The sequence below is a fragment of the Peromyscus californicus genome, unplaced genomic scaffold, assembly GCF_007827085.1.
Source record: "Peromyscus californicus insignis strain IS unplaced genomic scaffold, ASM782708v3 Scaffold_14__1_contigs__length_90479793_seg_2, whole genome shotgun sequence".
Lineage (NCBI taxonomy): Eukaryota > Metazoa > Chordata > Mammalia > Rodentia > Cricetidae > Peromyscus > Peromyscus californicus.
This window is the reverse complement of record NW_026294436.1, coordinates 59,441,943-59,456,782: the sequence shown is the minus strand read 5'-3', so window position 1 is coordinate 59,456,782 and position 14,840 is coordinate 59,441,943. Positions and strand designations below refer to the sequence as shown.

Below are 14,840 nucleotides of genomic sequence, written 5' to 3'. Positions count from 1 at the left end.
AGCCCTCGGCCTTTCAAGTTTCCAAAACAAACTGCTCTCCTTAGCGATAAAACACCGTCCAAAGATACAGCTGGGCTCAACTCCTAAGAGGCACAGATGTAAATATTTCTCATATTTATCTTCATTCAGAAAACACAAATGGAGATGGCCCCATACTAAATTCGGCATTTCTCTAACACTGGCTGAGAATGGAAATAACAGGTCTCAGACATGATCCCCTGGAACTGGAACTGTAATTCCAAGTTCCTCCTTCACTCTCCTCTTGCTCCCAAACTCTGTGAGAAGGAACTGCTTATATATGCTACTTCCACCTGAGGTCTGCAGCAAAAGTTTATAGGAAAACTGATTGGGCCCAATCAACAAAGAATAGTCTACATTTCCTCTCCTATTGGTGACCAGGGGTGGGAGGTGTTGTCTCTGTTTCAAACACACTCAAGGTCTACAGACATCTATCATTTCTTAAGAAGGACAGAGGAATGGAATGGGATTCAGTGTCCAATATGGGCAGTGCTATGTGTTGATAGATAAGAAATCTTGGACAGTTTATAATAAAGAGTAAACTGAGCATCAGAATATGACATGATTTTCCCCAGGTTTACTCAACTTGCCAGCTAGTGGGAGAACTGGAATTCAAATCCATCTCAATCAGTTTGGGCTGTCATGACAAAATGCCACTGACTGAGTGGCTTAAACAAAAGAAATCTATTTTGTCACAATTCTACAGGGTGGGAAGTCCGACACCTAGGTGCTGGAAGAGGCTGAAGATGTAACTCAGCTGACAAAATACTTTCCCAGCATTGGGGAAGCCCTGGGCTCAATCTGCAGGACCACATGTACCAGCATGGTACATCACACCTGTAATCCCTGCACTCAGAAGGGAGGTCAAGACAGGGTACCCTTACTGTTACACAGAGTTTGTGGCTTAGTGTGATATGTGAGACCCGATCTCAAAAACAAATAAGAACATAACACACCAATCGTGCGAAAGGCTCACTTACAGCTCACTTACAGCTTGTAGACAACAGACATCTGTATTCACTTGCTGTGTCATACAGCAAGGGGTGGGGAATGAGGAGAGAGGGAGATGAAATATCCAGGGAACACTCTGGTCTCTCTACTCTGTAGAAGGGCAGTGACTTTGTAACAGGGGGTCTCATCTTCATGAACTAATAAATAAAGGTCATTACCTCCCAACACCCTCACAATGAGAAAGGGCTTCAACATATGAATCTGGCACAAACACTGAGTCTATGGCAAAATCTAAGCTCTTGGCCCCACAATCTCTTCTGTAGTCACTGTTACCTGACACTTGAAAGGGGATTTTTAAAAGTCTGTGGAAGCCGTGGTCCTGAGGAGCAAAAAATATGTTATGAACATTAAAATGAAAAAAAAAACTGAAAGCAAGCATACCAAGGAAAAGACTAGGGTCATTTCATTCCTCTATGATCTATGAGCAATTAGAAACTCGGGGAAGATGTGGTACATTCTATACTCAGTGTATACACTTAGAATTTGCTTCCCATCACTAGTAAGTTCACTCACTGGCTTAGCTACTTCCTTGTTGCTCTGATGATAAAATACTTGACAATAGCAAGTAAAGGAAAAAGGGTTTACAGTTTCAGAAGGTCCATCACTGCAGAAAATACAGGGAAGCAAGTACAGTAGGAGAGGCATGGCGGCAGAAGAGGGGGGTCTGGTTGGTGTCTGCACTCAAGAAGCAGACAGGGAACAGAAAGTGATGGCTAACCACCAAGCCTCCCCACCCCTACCCCCAGTGACTCACTCTACTGAGGCCCATCCTCTTAAAGAGCCTACAACCATCCCAAACAGCTACCGCAGCTGGGGACAGGCAAGGGTTCAAATGTGTGAGCCGCTGGAGGATAGTTCACCTTCAGGCCACACCACTCATGATGGCTCTCTCTGTAAGTATGAGTTATCTAAACCTGGATCCTCTCAGGACAAGAAACTTCATTTAGGATTGCACTTCAAATATTTTTTTTCCTCAGGTAATTCACATATGTGAAAATAATTCATAATTCATTTCGCTAAAATCAAAAACTAGGGAAATTGTGTGACCACCAACACTCTTAGAACATAAACACTATTGAGGCCAGCAAAATGCCTCCACAGGTAATAGTGCTTGCCACACAACCTTGATGGTTTGGGTTAGATCCTCATAATGGACAAATTCTGAAAGTTGTCCTCTGACCTCTACATGTATTCCATGGTATATGAATGCCTGTATATATGTGTGTGTATGTACACACATACACACATGCACACACACACACACACACACACACACACACACACACACACACACACTACTTTCAGGTATAGTGGCATACCTGTGTAATCCTAACACTTTAGGTTGAGGAAGAAGAGTGAGAAACTCAAGGCCAGTCTGGGCTACGTAGTAACATCTATTTTACACAAATAAAGTATATATCTATCCTACTTAACAAGAATATTTCTCTCTGCATATAAACGTGTGTATGTGTGCACACACACACACATATATAACTATCCATATATACACAATATATCTTACACACACTGTATCACAGTATTCAAGAAATCTTAGGCCCCAAGGTAAAAAAAACTGAAAATAACCACAATCTGGGTTAGAAAGATGGCTCAACATTCAAGAGTATGTATTGTTCTTACAGTGAACTTGGCACTCACATTGGGTAGCTCACAACTACTTATAAATCCAGTTCTGGAGAATATAAAACATTCTTTTGTCTTCCAAAGACACCTGAACTCATGTGCACATACCTACATACAGACAAGCACAGAAATACACTTAAAATATGTATGAAAAAATGAAACAATTTTTTAACAACAGGAATAATATTGATTGAGAAGCAAAACAATACACCCCGTATTTTTATGGAAGGCTTGGTAGTTTACATCATTATTATTTAAGTGCTTTTATCAATCAGGTTTAAACAAGATAGAAATTTCATTCAGAAAGGACATAATCTAGCGTTCATTGCCCACAGATCCACTCAGTTCGCTTAAAACAGGGCACACATTTAAAGACCAGAAGGAACCAAGACCATTGATATCTTGGGCTCATCATCCCTGCAGGATTCTGAAGCCTTTTTTTTTTGGTTTTTCAAGACAGGGTTTCTCTGTGTAGCTTTCAATAAGTATATATTTGGTATCCCCTGTTCTAATATCTATAATCTATTCAAACTTTGCCGAGCAAATGTGAAAGCATCCACGAGTCAGTTCAAGCTTCAATTCTAGGGGCAGTCATTAGTCCTACATTAAAGGTCCATATCAGCCCAGCACCATGTAAGAAAAGTGCACCCACAGAACCAGCTAACACAAGAAGCTCAGCTAGCGCCATCTAGATTAATGTTTTGAAATGTCAAAGCACAGAGCCCACCCAAATGTTTTACAAAAATTTGCATGCTAGTGTCTACAATTGGCTTTAATTGGTTTTCAAAACATGTGGATTAGCTAAAATCTGGGAATTTTCTACCTAAACTCCTTTCTTCTAGAGTCAAGAATCGCCTAAGAGCTATAACTTGGATATTTGAGGATGTTGCCTGAGGTTTAGGATCCAGACACACAGTCTGGGTTTGATTTCTAAATGTCTGGTGCAGATTAAAGGGTCATAGACTCTCCCTCCATGATGTGCTTGTATCTGTGGGGAATAAATCTTTCATCAAAGGTCAGAAGGCCAAGTTAGGCAACCCCACATTTACAAAGTACATTTTAAATGGTTTTATTCTTGATAAATAAACACTTGTTTAATATAGGAAGAAAATTAGTTCCGAAGCCTGCTTCAGTTTGATCTGGTAGCAGAAAAACATTTCCATTTTATTTCTATTTTATACTTGGATCTAAGAATATTATTTTTTACATGTATTTGTGTTTATGTGTGTGTTGGGGGTGGGGGGGTTGTTCCGTATGTGCCATGGTATGTATGGGGAGGTCAGAGGACACTGGCAGGAGCCTGGACTACAGAAAGGCTTGGATCCCCTCTTTTTTTCTGCCTTTGGCCTTAGGTGTTACATAGGACTCTTACAGAACATGACACAATGATTGATGGCAGCAAGGCTCTGATTAGTGTTTGATAGTAGCGAGACTCTGATTAGAGCCTGGAGAGATGGCTTAGCAGCTAAAAGCAATTGTTCTTGCAGAGAACCTGGGTTCAATTCCAAGCACACATAGGTGGTCCACAACTCCCCATAAAGCCAGTTCCAAGGGATCTTCTTCCCTCTTCTGACCTGTGGGGGTCCCAGGCTTGCACACAGTACACAGACATACATGCAAGCAAAACACAAAACACAAAACACATAGCTATTAAGAACAGATAAATCTTTTTTTTTTTAAGGTTATGATTAGACCTTGACCTCTCGAAGGCTAATCTGACCCTTGTCACTTTAACAAGGCATTCAAATTAGAATCATGACAAAGCAAAGTCAATTCCAGATTTTCTAGTGTTTTGACAGGGAAAAAAAAAAACAGTTCCAGTAAATAAAAGTGAGGTGAGGCAGGCACAAAGAACCCTCTGTATGTCAAAGTTACGAGATGCGTTTTGTAGCAGTGAGTCTATCTCACAACTTCTAACTTGGTCTGTAGGTGAAAGCAAGTATTTGAATGGGCAAGGTGGCTCCATAGCACGTCATCCCTGAAAACGTCCACTCTGATAATTTAGGGTAACCTTTCAGACCATACTATATACTTCGTTTTAGAGATACCAGCACTGCCAGTAGGAAAAGTGTAATCTGGGGGAGAGACATATCTGATGGAAGAGTGCAGTCCTCCCTGATGAAGAGGCTTGAGTTCATGGCCAATCTGCTCCTCTAATGAGCCACATGACATTAAAAAAAAACAAAAACAAAAACTAGCCCCCTAAGATATCCTAGTTTTTTCCTTCTATAATATGACACGAGAGATCTGCTGTGGATAAATTCTGTAGTCACTTCCATATCCCAAATCAACGATGACGACGGCTACATTTCCGTAGATTTCTTAGTGGAGGTACATCCTGGAAGTGAAGTCTACTGTAGGAGCTTTGAGAGATCCCACCTGACAGTACCCCGGGGCAGGCAAACAGGTACAGCTGCTTCCTTGTTGAGATGTGAAGGCAGTCAAGATTTTAGAGAATGGGTATGTAGGGCTTCGAAGGGACTCGAGCACGCCCTTCACATCCTAATAGGATAAAGCTTATGCACAATTCTGTGTGAGCCTTCAACTACTGACATTCACGCCATGTTATTGTTCGAATTGCATGTTAAGCAAGCAAATTTTCAATGAACTCTCGCTGGCTGGACCACAGACACAGATGTCAGGCGGACTCCTTTGTTCATAAGGTTCTCATTATTAGCTCAACCCAAGCTGAATATTTGACTGAAGGAAAAGACCATATCATTATTTTCAGATTTCACTCTATGACTTAACTGGGCTACATCTGCCAGCTTCAGAAACACCAAGTGCTGCTTGGCGCCAGCCTTGGCGTTCTTCTCTGTGACTATTACCCCAAATGTCTCAGCCCAAGGAAGCCTCCTCACCATCAAAACAATTTAATAAAAACTAAAATTCTGATTAAGAGTTACTCATCAATTGACAGGACATGCCACGCTAGTGCTATTTATGAATTATACCCCATGATATTTTAGGACTAAAAAAATAGAATCTGCACTCACAAATGGGCAAACTAGAAAGCCAGTAACCATGTTCATGATTTATAAGCTCTGTGTTATACTTGAAACCATCTTTTTTTAATAGGTAAATTGGCATTCCTTTGAATAACTCAAATCTGCTTTAAATCTATTCTAAGGCTCTGGGCAGCACAAGGGAGATTCAAAATCCTTATATTTAATTCTTCTATTCATCCCTGGACCATCTCTCAGCATATATATGATAAAAGCTACAGCATAGCTGGGCGGTGGTGGCACATGCCTTTAAGCCCAGCACTCAGGAGGCAGAGCCAGGTGGATCTCTGTGAGTTCGAGGCCAGCCTGGTCTACAGAGAGAGATCCAGGACAGGCACCAAAACTACACAGAAAAACCCTGTCTTGGAAAAGAAGAAGAAGAAGAAACTACACAGAAAAACCCTGTCTTGGAAAAGAAGAAGAAGAAGAAGAAGAAGAAGAAGAAGAAGAAGAAGAAGAAGAAGAAGAAGAAGAAGAAGAAGAAGAAGCTACAGCACAGGAAAACGTGTCAAGTATAAGGCAAAATGTATTATAATATTACAACACTGACACCAAAAGCATTTAGAAAAATGTTACAAATCACCCAAATTCCAAACATGAAATATTTCATAAGCCCACTAAAATGTATGTTAGAACAACATAAAAGAAGTAACTGCTTCCACGTGTCTGGACATCACCATCAATAATGCCAATCTGCAAGGATAACTTGTAATCACCTTTGTTGAACATTAGAAAAGGCAATTCAGAGGCGGGGGGCGGGGGGCGCAGATGGATCTGTGGTTTAGCATGCTTACTGCTCTACCATTAGAATCTGAGTTTGGATCCCAGTGCTTACTACTCTACCATTAGAACCTCAGTTTGGATCCCAGAACCCAGGTCAGGTGGCTCCTAAGTGCCTTTAACTCTATCATCAAAGTATATGATGCTCCCCCTTCTAGCCGCAACAGGCACCTGAACATATATGTACAAACACACACACACACACACACACACACACACACACACACACACACACACACACACACACAAAATTAATTAATTAATTAATTAATAAAATAAACCATGTACATAATAAATAAAGCAATTCTATTTCTTTATGGTAGAAGAACCTAGGGTTTACGCTATAGTTACTCCAAATGCCTAGTAAAAGAATGACCAATTTTCTACCAGAAAGCCACATGCAAAATTAAGTTGCTTCATTCTTTCAGCATCTTACAGAATCTTGGACCATGAGGACCTAAGAGAACATGCCCTGTATTCCATCCAACGCTTTAAATACATCTCAGTAGACAAATGGTCATTCAGCCTCTTCAAAACACCTGTTTTCAGTTCATCACTAAGCACGGCAATTTATTCACTAATTGCCATCACTAATCCTAAGAACATCTCCAAAAGCACAAGCACAACAAGCACTTCTGTAACTCTCATACTGGGTGGCACAACTCTGGCATAGAATTTTAGGCTTGTAGCTACATTGAACTTACCCATCAAGCACCTGAGACTCAAGGCTCAACTAACTCTTCTATCTTAGGTCTTTCTTCTCTGTATATTTTTAATGGCTAGGAAATTCACTGTCTGGTTCACATTAGTATTATTAGTAACTTTTGCATGGTGGCATTCAGATATGATCTAACTAGTTACAGAGCTAGCAGGAGTCGTGCTTTGTATGATACAAAATTTAAATTTTTATAACAACAGACTAAGTATATTTATAACAGACTGAGTGTTTGTGACCCCACTCTTGGTGTGTTGCAATCCTAACCCACCCTACCCCCTCCCTGTGGTCATGTCTTGGTACTAAGGACGAGGGTCTTTGAGGTCCATTAGACCTTGATGAGAGTGGATCCCTCAGGAATGAGATTGGTTTCTTTATGAACAAAACTCATGAGAGCTCTCTTGGCTTCTTTCTACCACAAGCAGAATACAAGCAGAAAATGAGTCTCTGAATCCCCGCACAGGGCCCTCACCAGAGCCTAACTGTGCTGGGGTCCTGATCTTCACCTTGCCGCCTAGAACCATAAGGAACACATTCTTTAGTTTAAAAGCTACCCAGTCTATGCTATTGTATTACCACAAAAGCACAGAATAGAAACATCATGTGAGAATTGGACTTTAACATGGTATAAAACAGGCACGAAAATGATATTAATAGTAACCTATCAGAAAAAAAAAAACATGAAATTATATACCATGTTACAGGAAATATACTAACTGCATGAATAGAACTTTCTAGCAAACATCACAAAATTTAGCCCAAATGTTATTATTAAGTGACTGCATTTTAATGTTTTACACTTACCATGCTGTATGTCTTTCATATCTAAATGAAGACTAGACATTAGAATTCCTACTGCTTGTGATCTTTTGTTGCTAAGCAACTTGACAACCTGTTCAAGAAAAAGGGAAAGGAGAAACATTAACTTAAACTCTAATACACTTGGTAACATTTTAAAATCCTACATGAAGAACCACTAAAGAGCAGAGCTTGCATCATTACTACTTTGGGATTTTCTATACCGAACCAATAAAATCCACCATTTTCTTCCCAGTATTCACCATCAGTCTCAAAGTCAAACTGCTCAGAGTCTAGGAAATCAGTTTAGTTTCTGGAAGATTAAAATTACACATCTGATTGTATACACTAACTGAAAATTTTTCAAGATGAAACTTTGAAAGACTGGTCAACAAGGGCAAAATAAAACTATACACAGAAAATCTGCCAGTTCAGATCAGTTTTATAAAATATAAAATGTGCTCCATTAGGTAGTCGGGTCTTATGGGTGCTCCTCATTATGCTGGGAGTTCCTTTCATTCTACATTTGATCCATATTTGCTGGACAATTTTCCAACTAATTAACAGAAGAATTTGAGTGTCATATTGGAAGGAACACACTGGCCTGACCCTAAGTCTGGCTGTCTAAAAAGTCTGAAAGAATCTGTGTACATATCCCAATCAAGTCGCCTCAAACAGAGATGAATAAGCTGCTAAAGTATATAGCCATGCTTGAACTACACTCTCCAATAATACATACTACCGATATTTCCTGCTCAGGAAATTTTTACTCCAGCAAAGTCTACTTACTCTCCTGTTCTCTTTCAAATCTGCTTAGAGAAAAATTGAGGGAAAGGAAAGAAAGGTGATTACAGTCAATGACCAGAATCAGGTGCTGCCTCACAAACTCTCACCTTCAGTGACCTTGTCTATCTTTCGGTTTGAGTTGGGTCAGTCAAGAAACTAATAAAATAATCAGATCCATCTGTCCCATAAGTCCGCTGAGTAAATAATATTCCTCAAAGCAATATTAGTACTCTTGTTCTCCTGGCAGGATGGGAGATGGGCATTAAAATAGCATGATTACAGAAGGCCCAGCCTTCTGAAAAATCATCCAATATGGGGAACTATACACCACCATCCCCTCCCCCTGCCCACAAGAGATGCTGTGGTCTCAGAGGAAGAACAATGGCATATGAGTTTATTGTTAATTTCTTTCTTTTAATAGTTTATTAGATTGGAGATACAAAAACTGGGTTCAAGTGATTATTTATTAACTACTTCAATAGAATGTCAATAACATTGTCTCCTTCAGAGCTAAGAAATTAAAAATGCAGTGACTGGAAGTAGGTTATATTCTGCCAAACAACAATTTCTAAGTTCAGGGACAGGCAATCTGGACCCTATTTGTGCTACTTCTGTTAAATTTCCTACCATTTTCTGGTTCTTCAGTGCAATGGCACATTTGAATTGGTGCATCATTTTACTTCCCAGGGGTGTTAACATGTTGCTCACACCCTCAGCTCATCTCCTCGTCATGGTTCTGATAATTCTTCCTTTTGGAGTCAAATAACTACGATTTTACCTTAAACATCAACATGAGCCTCAGTCCCGTTCTCTGTGCTTTATTCTTTATAATCTGCGATTTCTCTCATATGCCATATATACTTCATCCACTCAGCAGTTTCCTACTTTGCTAAAAGTAATCTCCTTTAAAGTTACCCACATAGTCTCTGTCTAAACCAACTCCTAAGAGTCACATCCCAAATGTCCAGCCAATGTCTCCTTCTTTCCTTTATATCTTGGAATAAGGATACCACTGTGGTGGTATTGTGTTCCCCAAAATATTGTGTACCTTAATAAACTTATCTGGGGTCAGGGAACAGACAGCCACTAGATACAGAGGCTAGAAAATGGTGGCACTCACGCCTTTAATCCTAGCATTCCAGAGACAGAAATCTCTCTGGATCTCTGTGAGTTCAAAGCCACACTGGAAACAGCCAGGCATGGTGACACACGCCTTTAATCCCAGAAAGCCAGCCTTTAATCCCAGGGAGTGATGGTAGAAAGCAGAAAGGTATATAAGGCACGAGGACCAGAAACTAGAGGCATTTGACCTGGTTAGGCTTTTGGCTGGTTAAGCATTTGGCTGGTTAAGCTTTCAGGCTTTCTAGCAGCAGTTCAGCTGAGAGCCATTCGGATATGAGGACACAGAGGCTTCCAGTCTGAGGAAACAAGATCAGCTGAGAAGTTGGCCAGGTGAGGTTAGCTGTGGCTTGTTCTGTCTCTCTGATCTTCCAGTGTACACCCCAATACCTGGCTCAGGTTTCATTTTATTAATAAGAACTTTTAAGATTCATGCTACATACCACCATCCTCCATCTACCCAGCAAAGCTGAAAACTGGGTAGATATCAATCTAGACCTTTCCCTCTCTGCTTGTGCAGCATAATGGGCAGGAAGCAAGTTGGTCAAGGGCAATTCTCCTGTGTCTTCTGAAGCTGTGCCCTCCATCTTAATGCCAGTGTTTACTTCTATATTAAATTTTGCATAGAACAAAACAGAAAGTCTATAATTGATTCTCCAAGTCTGGCTCAGTTTTTCTCAACTGTCTTCTTTACACAGTGATTCATGATCACCACCATGAAGTTTACAAATGAAAGCTCCTGAGCTGTAAGCAACACCCGCTTACCAGGAGATCTGAGAGTTGGAATACCATCGCCATTTTGAACATCCTCCTAGGGATTCTTGAGCCACTGATAGAATGTCATCCACCCCATCCACCCTCCTTTCCTATGTCCAAGTATCCTTCTAAAACTGTAGGAATCTGCTTGTTGTTTCTTGACCTTTCACCTTTACTTTTTGAACCTGAGTGGCTCGTGTTTAGGCAACAGTCTCTATAAAGTCATATTGGAAGCTCCACAGTTCCTTCCCAAAACTTGCCCTTTCTATTTTATTTCAGAAACACTCAATTCCAAGCTATAATTTATATTTTAATAAAATAAGATGATATAAATAATGATCTGGCATCATCCAGAAGGAGACACATTCAGAAGAAGACAGAACTCTCAAAGAACAGATACCACAGACCGTCAGTGTTCGAAAGTCAACCTCTGCATTATGGATCAATTAATCTGTCTTTCTTTATCCAACACCAAGGATAACAAGAACCCAAAGTTCTCAAGCTGAATATTTTTAGAATCCAGTGGCCAAAGTTACAACAAAGAGACAATACAGTCAGATGACCCAAGGACTCTTAGCCGAAAAGTAGAAAACACAGAAGTAATACCTTTGAAATCCACAGTATTAGGCCATATAATCAGAATGTTAAAAAGATCGGTTTAGTTCCCTAGCCATATGAGATCAAGTTAATTCACTTACAACAATGGTTTTCTTAAGACTTCCCTAGTAGATAGAAGGCTGTAGGGATTATGAACACAGACTCTGTAAAACAAAGCAATGTGCCTCCCTCTTTAACTGCACTGAATTATCTGGGATCTTCTGCAAACAGATGCTGATTCCAGAGTCTACCCAAGCTCCTAGATGATGTCAGTGCTGTGAGGCATTGAAGATGTCGGTCCAAAGTTCTCCTATTTCCACCCTACTACATTCTAGAAAAAAACTGCAGTCCCATGGGGTCAACTTTTCACCTAGAAAAATAACAGGAGCAGCAACAGGAGCTTCAGAAAGCTGTGGTGGAACTGGCCACGTGCTGCCACTCAGCAATGTGCCTTGCAAGGAGTGCATGTTTCACAATGAGGGAAACTTGTGAGAAGCTGAACATGCAACCCAAATAAATTTTGGCACCTTTTATCTTACATGGGTTCACCCAATCCACTGAAGTATTAATTTCAATACTATAAAAAGGGAGAAAACAGTTACAAAAGCATCATTGCATTTAATTTTGCAAAAGAGTTATTATTCTTCCTCTCTGCTCCTGTAATTAAAAAAAAAAAAAAAAAAAACCAGACACATGAACTGGGAGAGAAGTCTTCTGGTAGTTGTAACTATTTTCTTTTTTTCAACTGAAATTATTTCTCTGGCATTTTATATCAGCAGTGATGGGCATGCTTTGACTAGGTGTACTATCTGGCCATGGAAGAGAACATAACCAATGCTCCTCACAATATGGCCCCAGCCAACACTTACAGGACCCTACGATAGTTGAACAGGCTCCATAGCTGGAAATGGGTTTAGAATGAGCACCAAGTACTGTTGGTCTGAATGGCTATGACAACAAGGAGATAACAGTGGTCTGTGTCCACTGCCTTATACAAAGTTTTCTTTTATATGATAATAGAGTAGCCAAGCTACTGGAAATACATTCACAAACTTTCATGAAGATCATTAAATATTGATTTTACTCTGTGTCAAATCCTCATCACCTAGGTGAGTTGTTAGACACAGAAATTTTTAATAAGAAGAACTTGAGAGGATTTTACACTAATTAAATCAATAGGCAGCCCATTAAAGTTAGGCACAAATTTGCACAAGGCCAAAATAAAAACTAGACTTTTCCACTGGCATCTGTTTTACTCTACTTCACCCACCAATCTGTAAAAGCGAGCAGGGTAGTCTTCCTGTGTAAAGGGAGAAAAGGGAAGATGGTCAGCTGGAACACAGGCAGTTCACAGCACAGCTCGGGCATTGTCTAGCATGTGTTTAGAAACAGCTCAGTGTGGGCATTGTCTAGCATGTGTATAGAAACAACTTGGGGTAGTGTTGCACACCTTTTATCCCAGCACTTACGAGGCAGAGGCAGGCAGATCTCTGAGAGTTCCAGGCCAGCCTGGTCTGCAAATCGCGTTCCAGGACAGCCTGGGTTGTTACACAGAGAAACCCTGTCTTGAAAGACAAAAACAATAAATAAATAGAAGAAACTGAAGGTGTAAGCTGGGAAAGGGTACCTTCCCTTGGTTCTGGAGAGTCCTCTCTCTATAAGTGAGCTGCAAGCCTGGATCTGAATCCCAGCATGTTACAAACTCTCAGATCCCTTAATCCCTTTGACCTTGTGCCCTGATCTATGAAATGGGGCACACACACCAGCAAATGGCCCTTGTGAGGATAACCACAGTCACAGTGCAGAAAGCTTCTCAACATGGCGACTGCAAGCTGCTGCCATTCTGCAAGCTGTGTGCCACTTGGCTACTAAGGCACCTGGGAACAAGCATTAGGCTTTTATCACAACGTATGGAGTCATGTTTGGTGTACTGAATCAAGATTTGTATGTATTTGTTTTAGAGAGGCCTTTTAGTTTTATGTTTTAGTAATTTATATGTAAATGTATGCATTGCACATATAATTGAACGGAAGCATCACAAGAGGTTGAACTGGGGGCTTAGAATCTGCTGTTTGATTAGCACAATATGAAAAAGACGTGTGCCAAGTACTTTCCTCAGTTACTTAAGTCCGGAAGGGGGCTACCCCTGAACATTACTCTTCATGTCGATGCCCACCAGTTATGTTTTCATTTCTATTTTCTTATTAGTGCTGGGAATCGAACCTGGAACCTAGTGCATGCTGAACTAAGTCATTTTAAATATAACTAAAGGCAGCTTTGAAAGCCTAGGACTATGTTAAAAACACAAGGGAAAAGAGAGTCTTACTTCCTATTCACTTGCTTTACCTTCAAACAGTACTTAAGACAGTAAAACAGCATGATACTAAAATACCATGGGGGCCTATTAGGGCGAGTGCCATCAAAATAAAAGAGAGATCCTTACTGCAGTGCCCTAATGGGAGACCTGCAAGCAACAAACTGTAACCAGCATTAGCAGAAAGAGAAGAAAAGGCTCCAAGTCTCTAAAACCACAGTAACTAATACAGAACAACAAGCCACATGTGGCTGGCCAGGCACGTGAAATATGCACAGACCTAAAAGATTCCGGGCTTCATTTCTCTTTTAAGGGAAATATCAATGATCTCAGCAATTTTTTGTGAGCTGCATGCTCAGAAGACAATATTTTAACCCTGTATCCTATGTAATACCTGCAACTCACTTTCATGTACTTCCAAATAAATTTTAAAGTATGACTGCTAAAAAAATGTAAAGTTACATACATGGCTGGTACTTTATATTGGGCAGTACTGGTTAAGAAGACCTAACAAGTTCATAAAACGACTAAACACATTTACCGTTAACCAGAACAGATATCTCATCTGTGTCTTCATATCCTCCCCTTCATCTGTCTGTCCCTCCCTCCCACTGTCCCTCCTCTTCCTTCTTCCTCTCTTTCTGTCTCTGCCTCAAGTTGAATTTAAAAAATGGAAGAGAAAGCAGGACTTGGGGGCGCAAGGATCAGATGTTCACCAAACAAACGTATCATGTGTAAGGCCTAAGGTTCTTTGGTCATTGAGCAGGTCTCACTGCTGGTTCAGGAAAGGAACTACATGCTACACCTATGTCCTGTTTACAAGTCAGAAACATACTAAGAGAGACAGTGCAACAAGAAGCCAGAACCCCAGATCTTCGTTGAGTGTCGGAAATTCACACTTTCAGTTACACCACAGTGCCCCAGACAATACAAACACCCCATATTCAAGTCCTTTGGTCTTTCATTCAGTTTGTGTACTTGTATTAATTTAATGAGTTTCACATTACTCGCTAACTGTAAAAACAAAACAAGCAAACCTATTTATAGTAATTAACATAATTTCTTTCACTGTTTGTAGCAATCACACCCTAGTATTTTAATGTTAATTTTAGCACAGGAATAGTGGAGTACATAAAGTCACCCTCAGATATAACTATGACCCAGAGAGTATTTCCTCATTTTCAATAAAACCTCCCCTACATTTTTCTTCTGTAACAGAACACATTCCTCAGCGGATACTCTGAGAGAAGCCTAATAAGGGCATGATATTGATGTTGGCTAAAACTTTTTGTTGTGTTCC

At 40.3% G+C, this 14,840-nt stretch overlaps 1 protein-coding gene across 3 annotated transcripts in view; it reads right to left on the bottom strand.

Annotated features, from left to right (window-relative positions):
- Fmn2 (formin 2) overlaps positions 1 to 14,840 on the bottom strand; it is a 308,323-nt gene that overhangs the window by 162,989 nt on the left and 130,494 nt on the right. For all 3 annotated transcript variants that reach the window (XM_052737699.1, XM_052737700.1, XM_052737701.1), the window contains one exon: positions 7,975 to 8,062. In XM_052737699.1, coding sequence (XP_052593659.1) covers positions 7,975 to 8,062 — 88 coding nt within the window. The remainder of the gene's footprint in view (positions 1 to 7,974; positions 8,063 to 14,840) is intronic.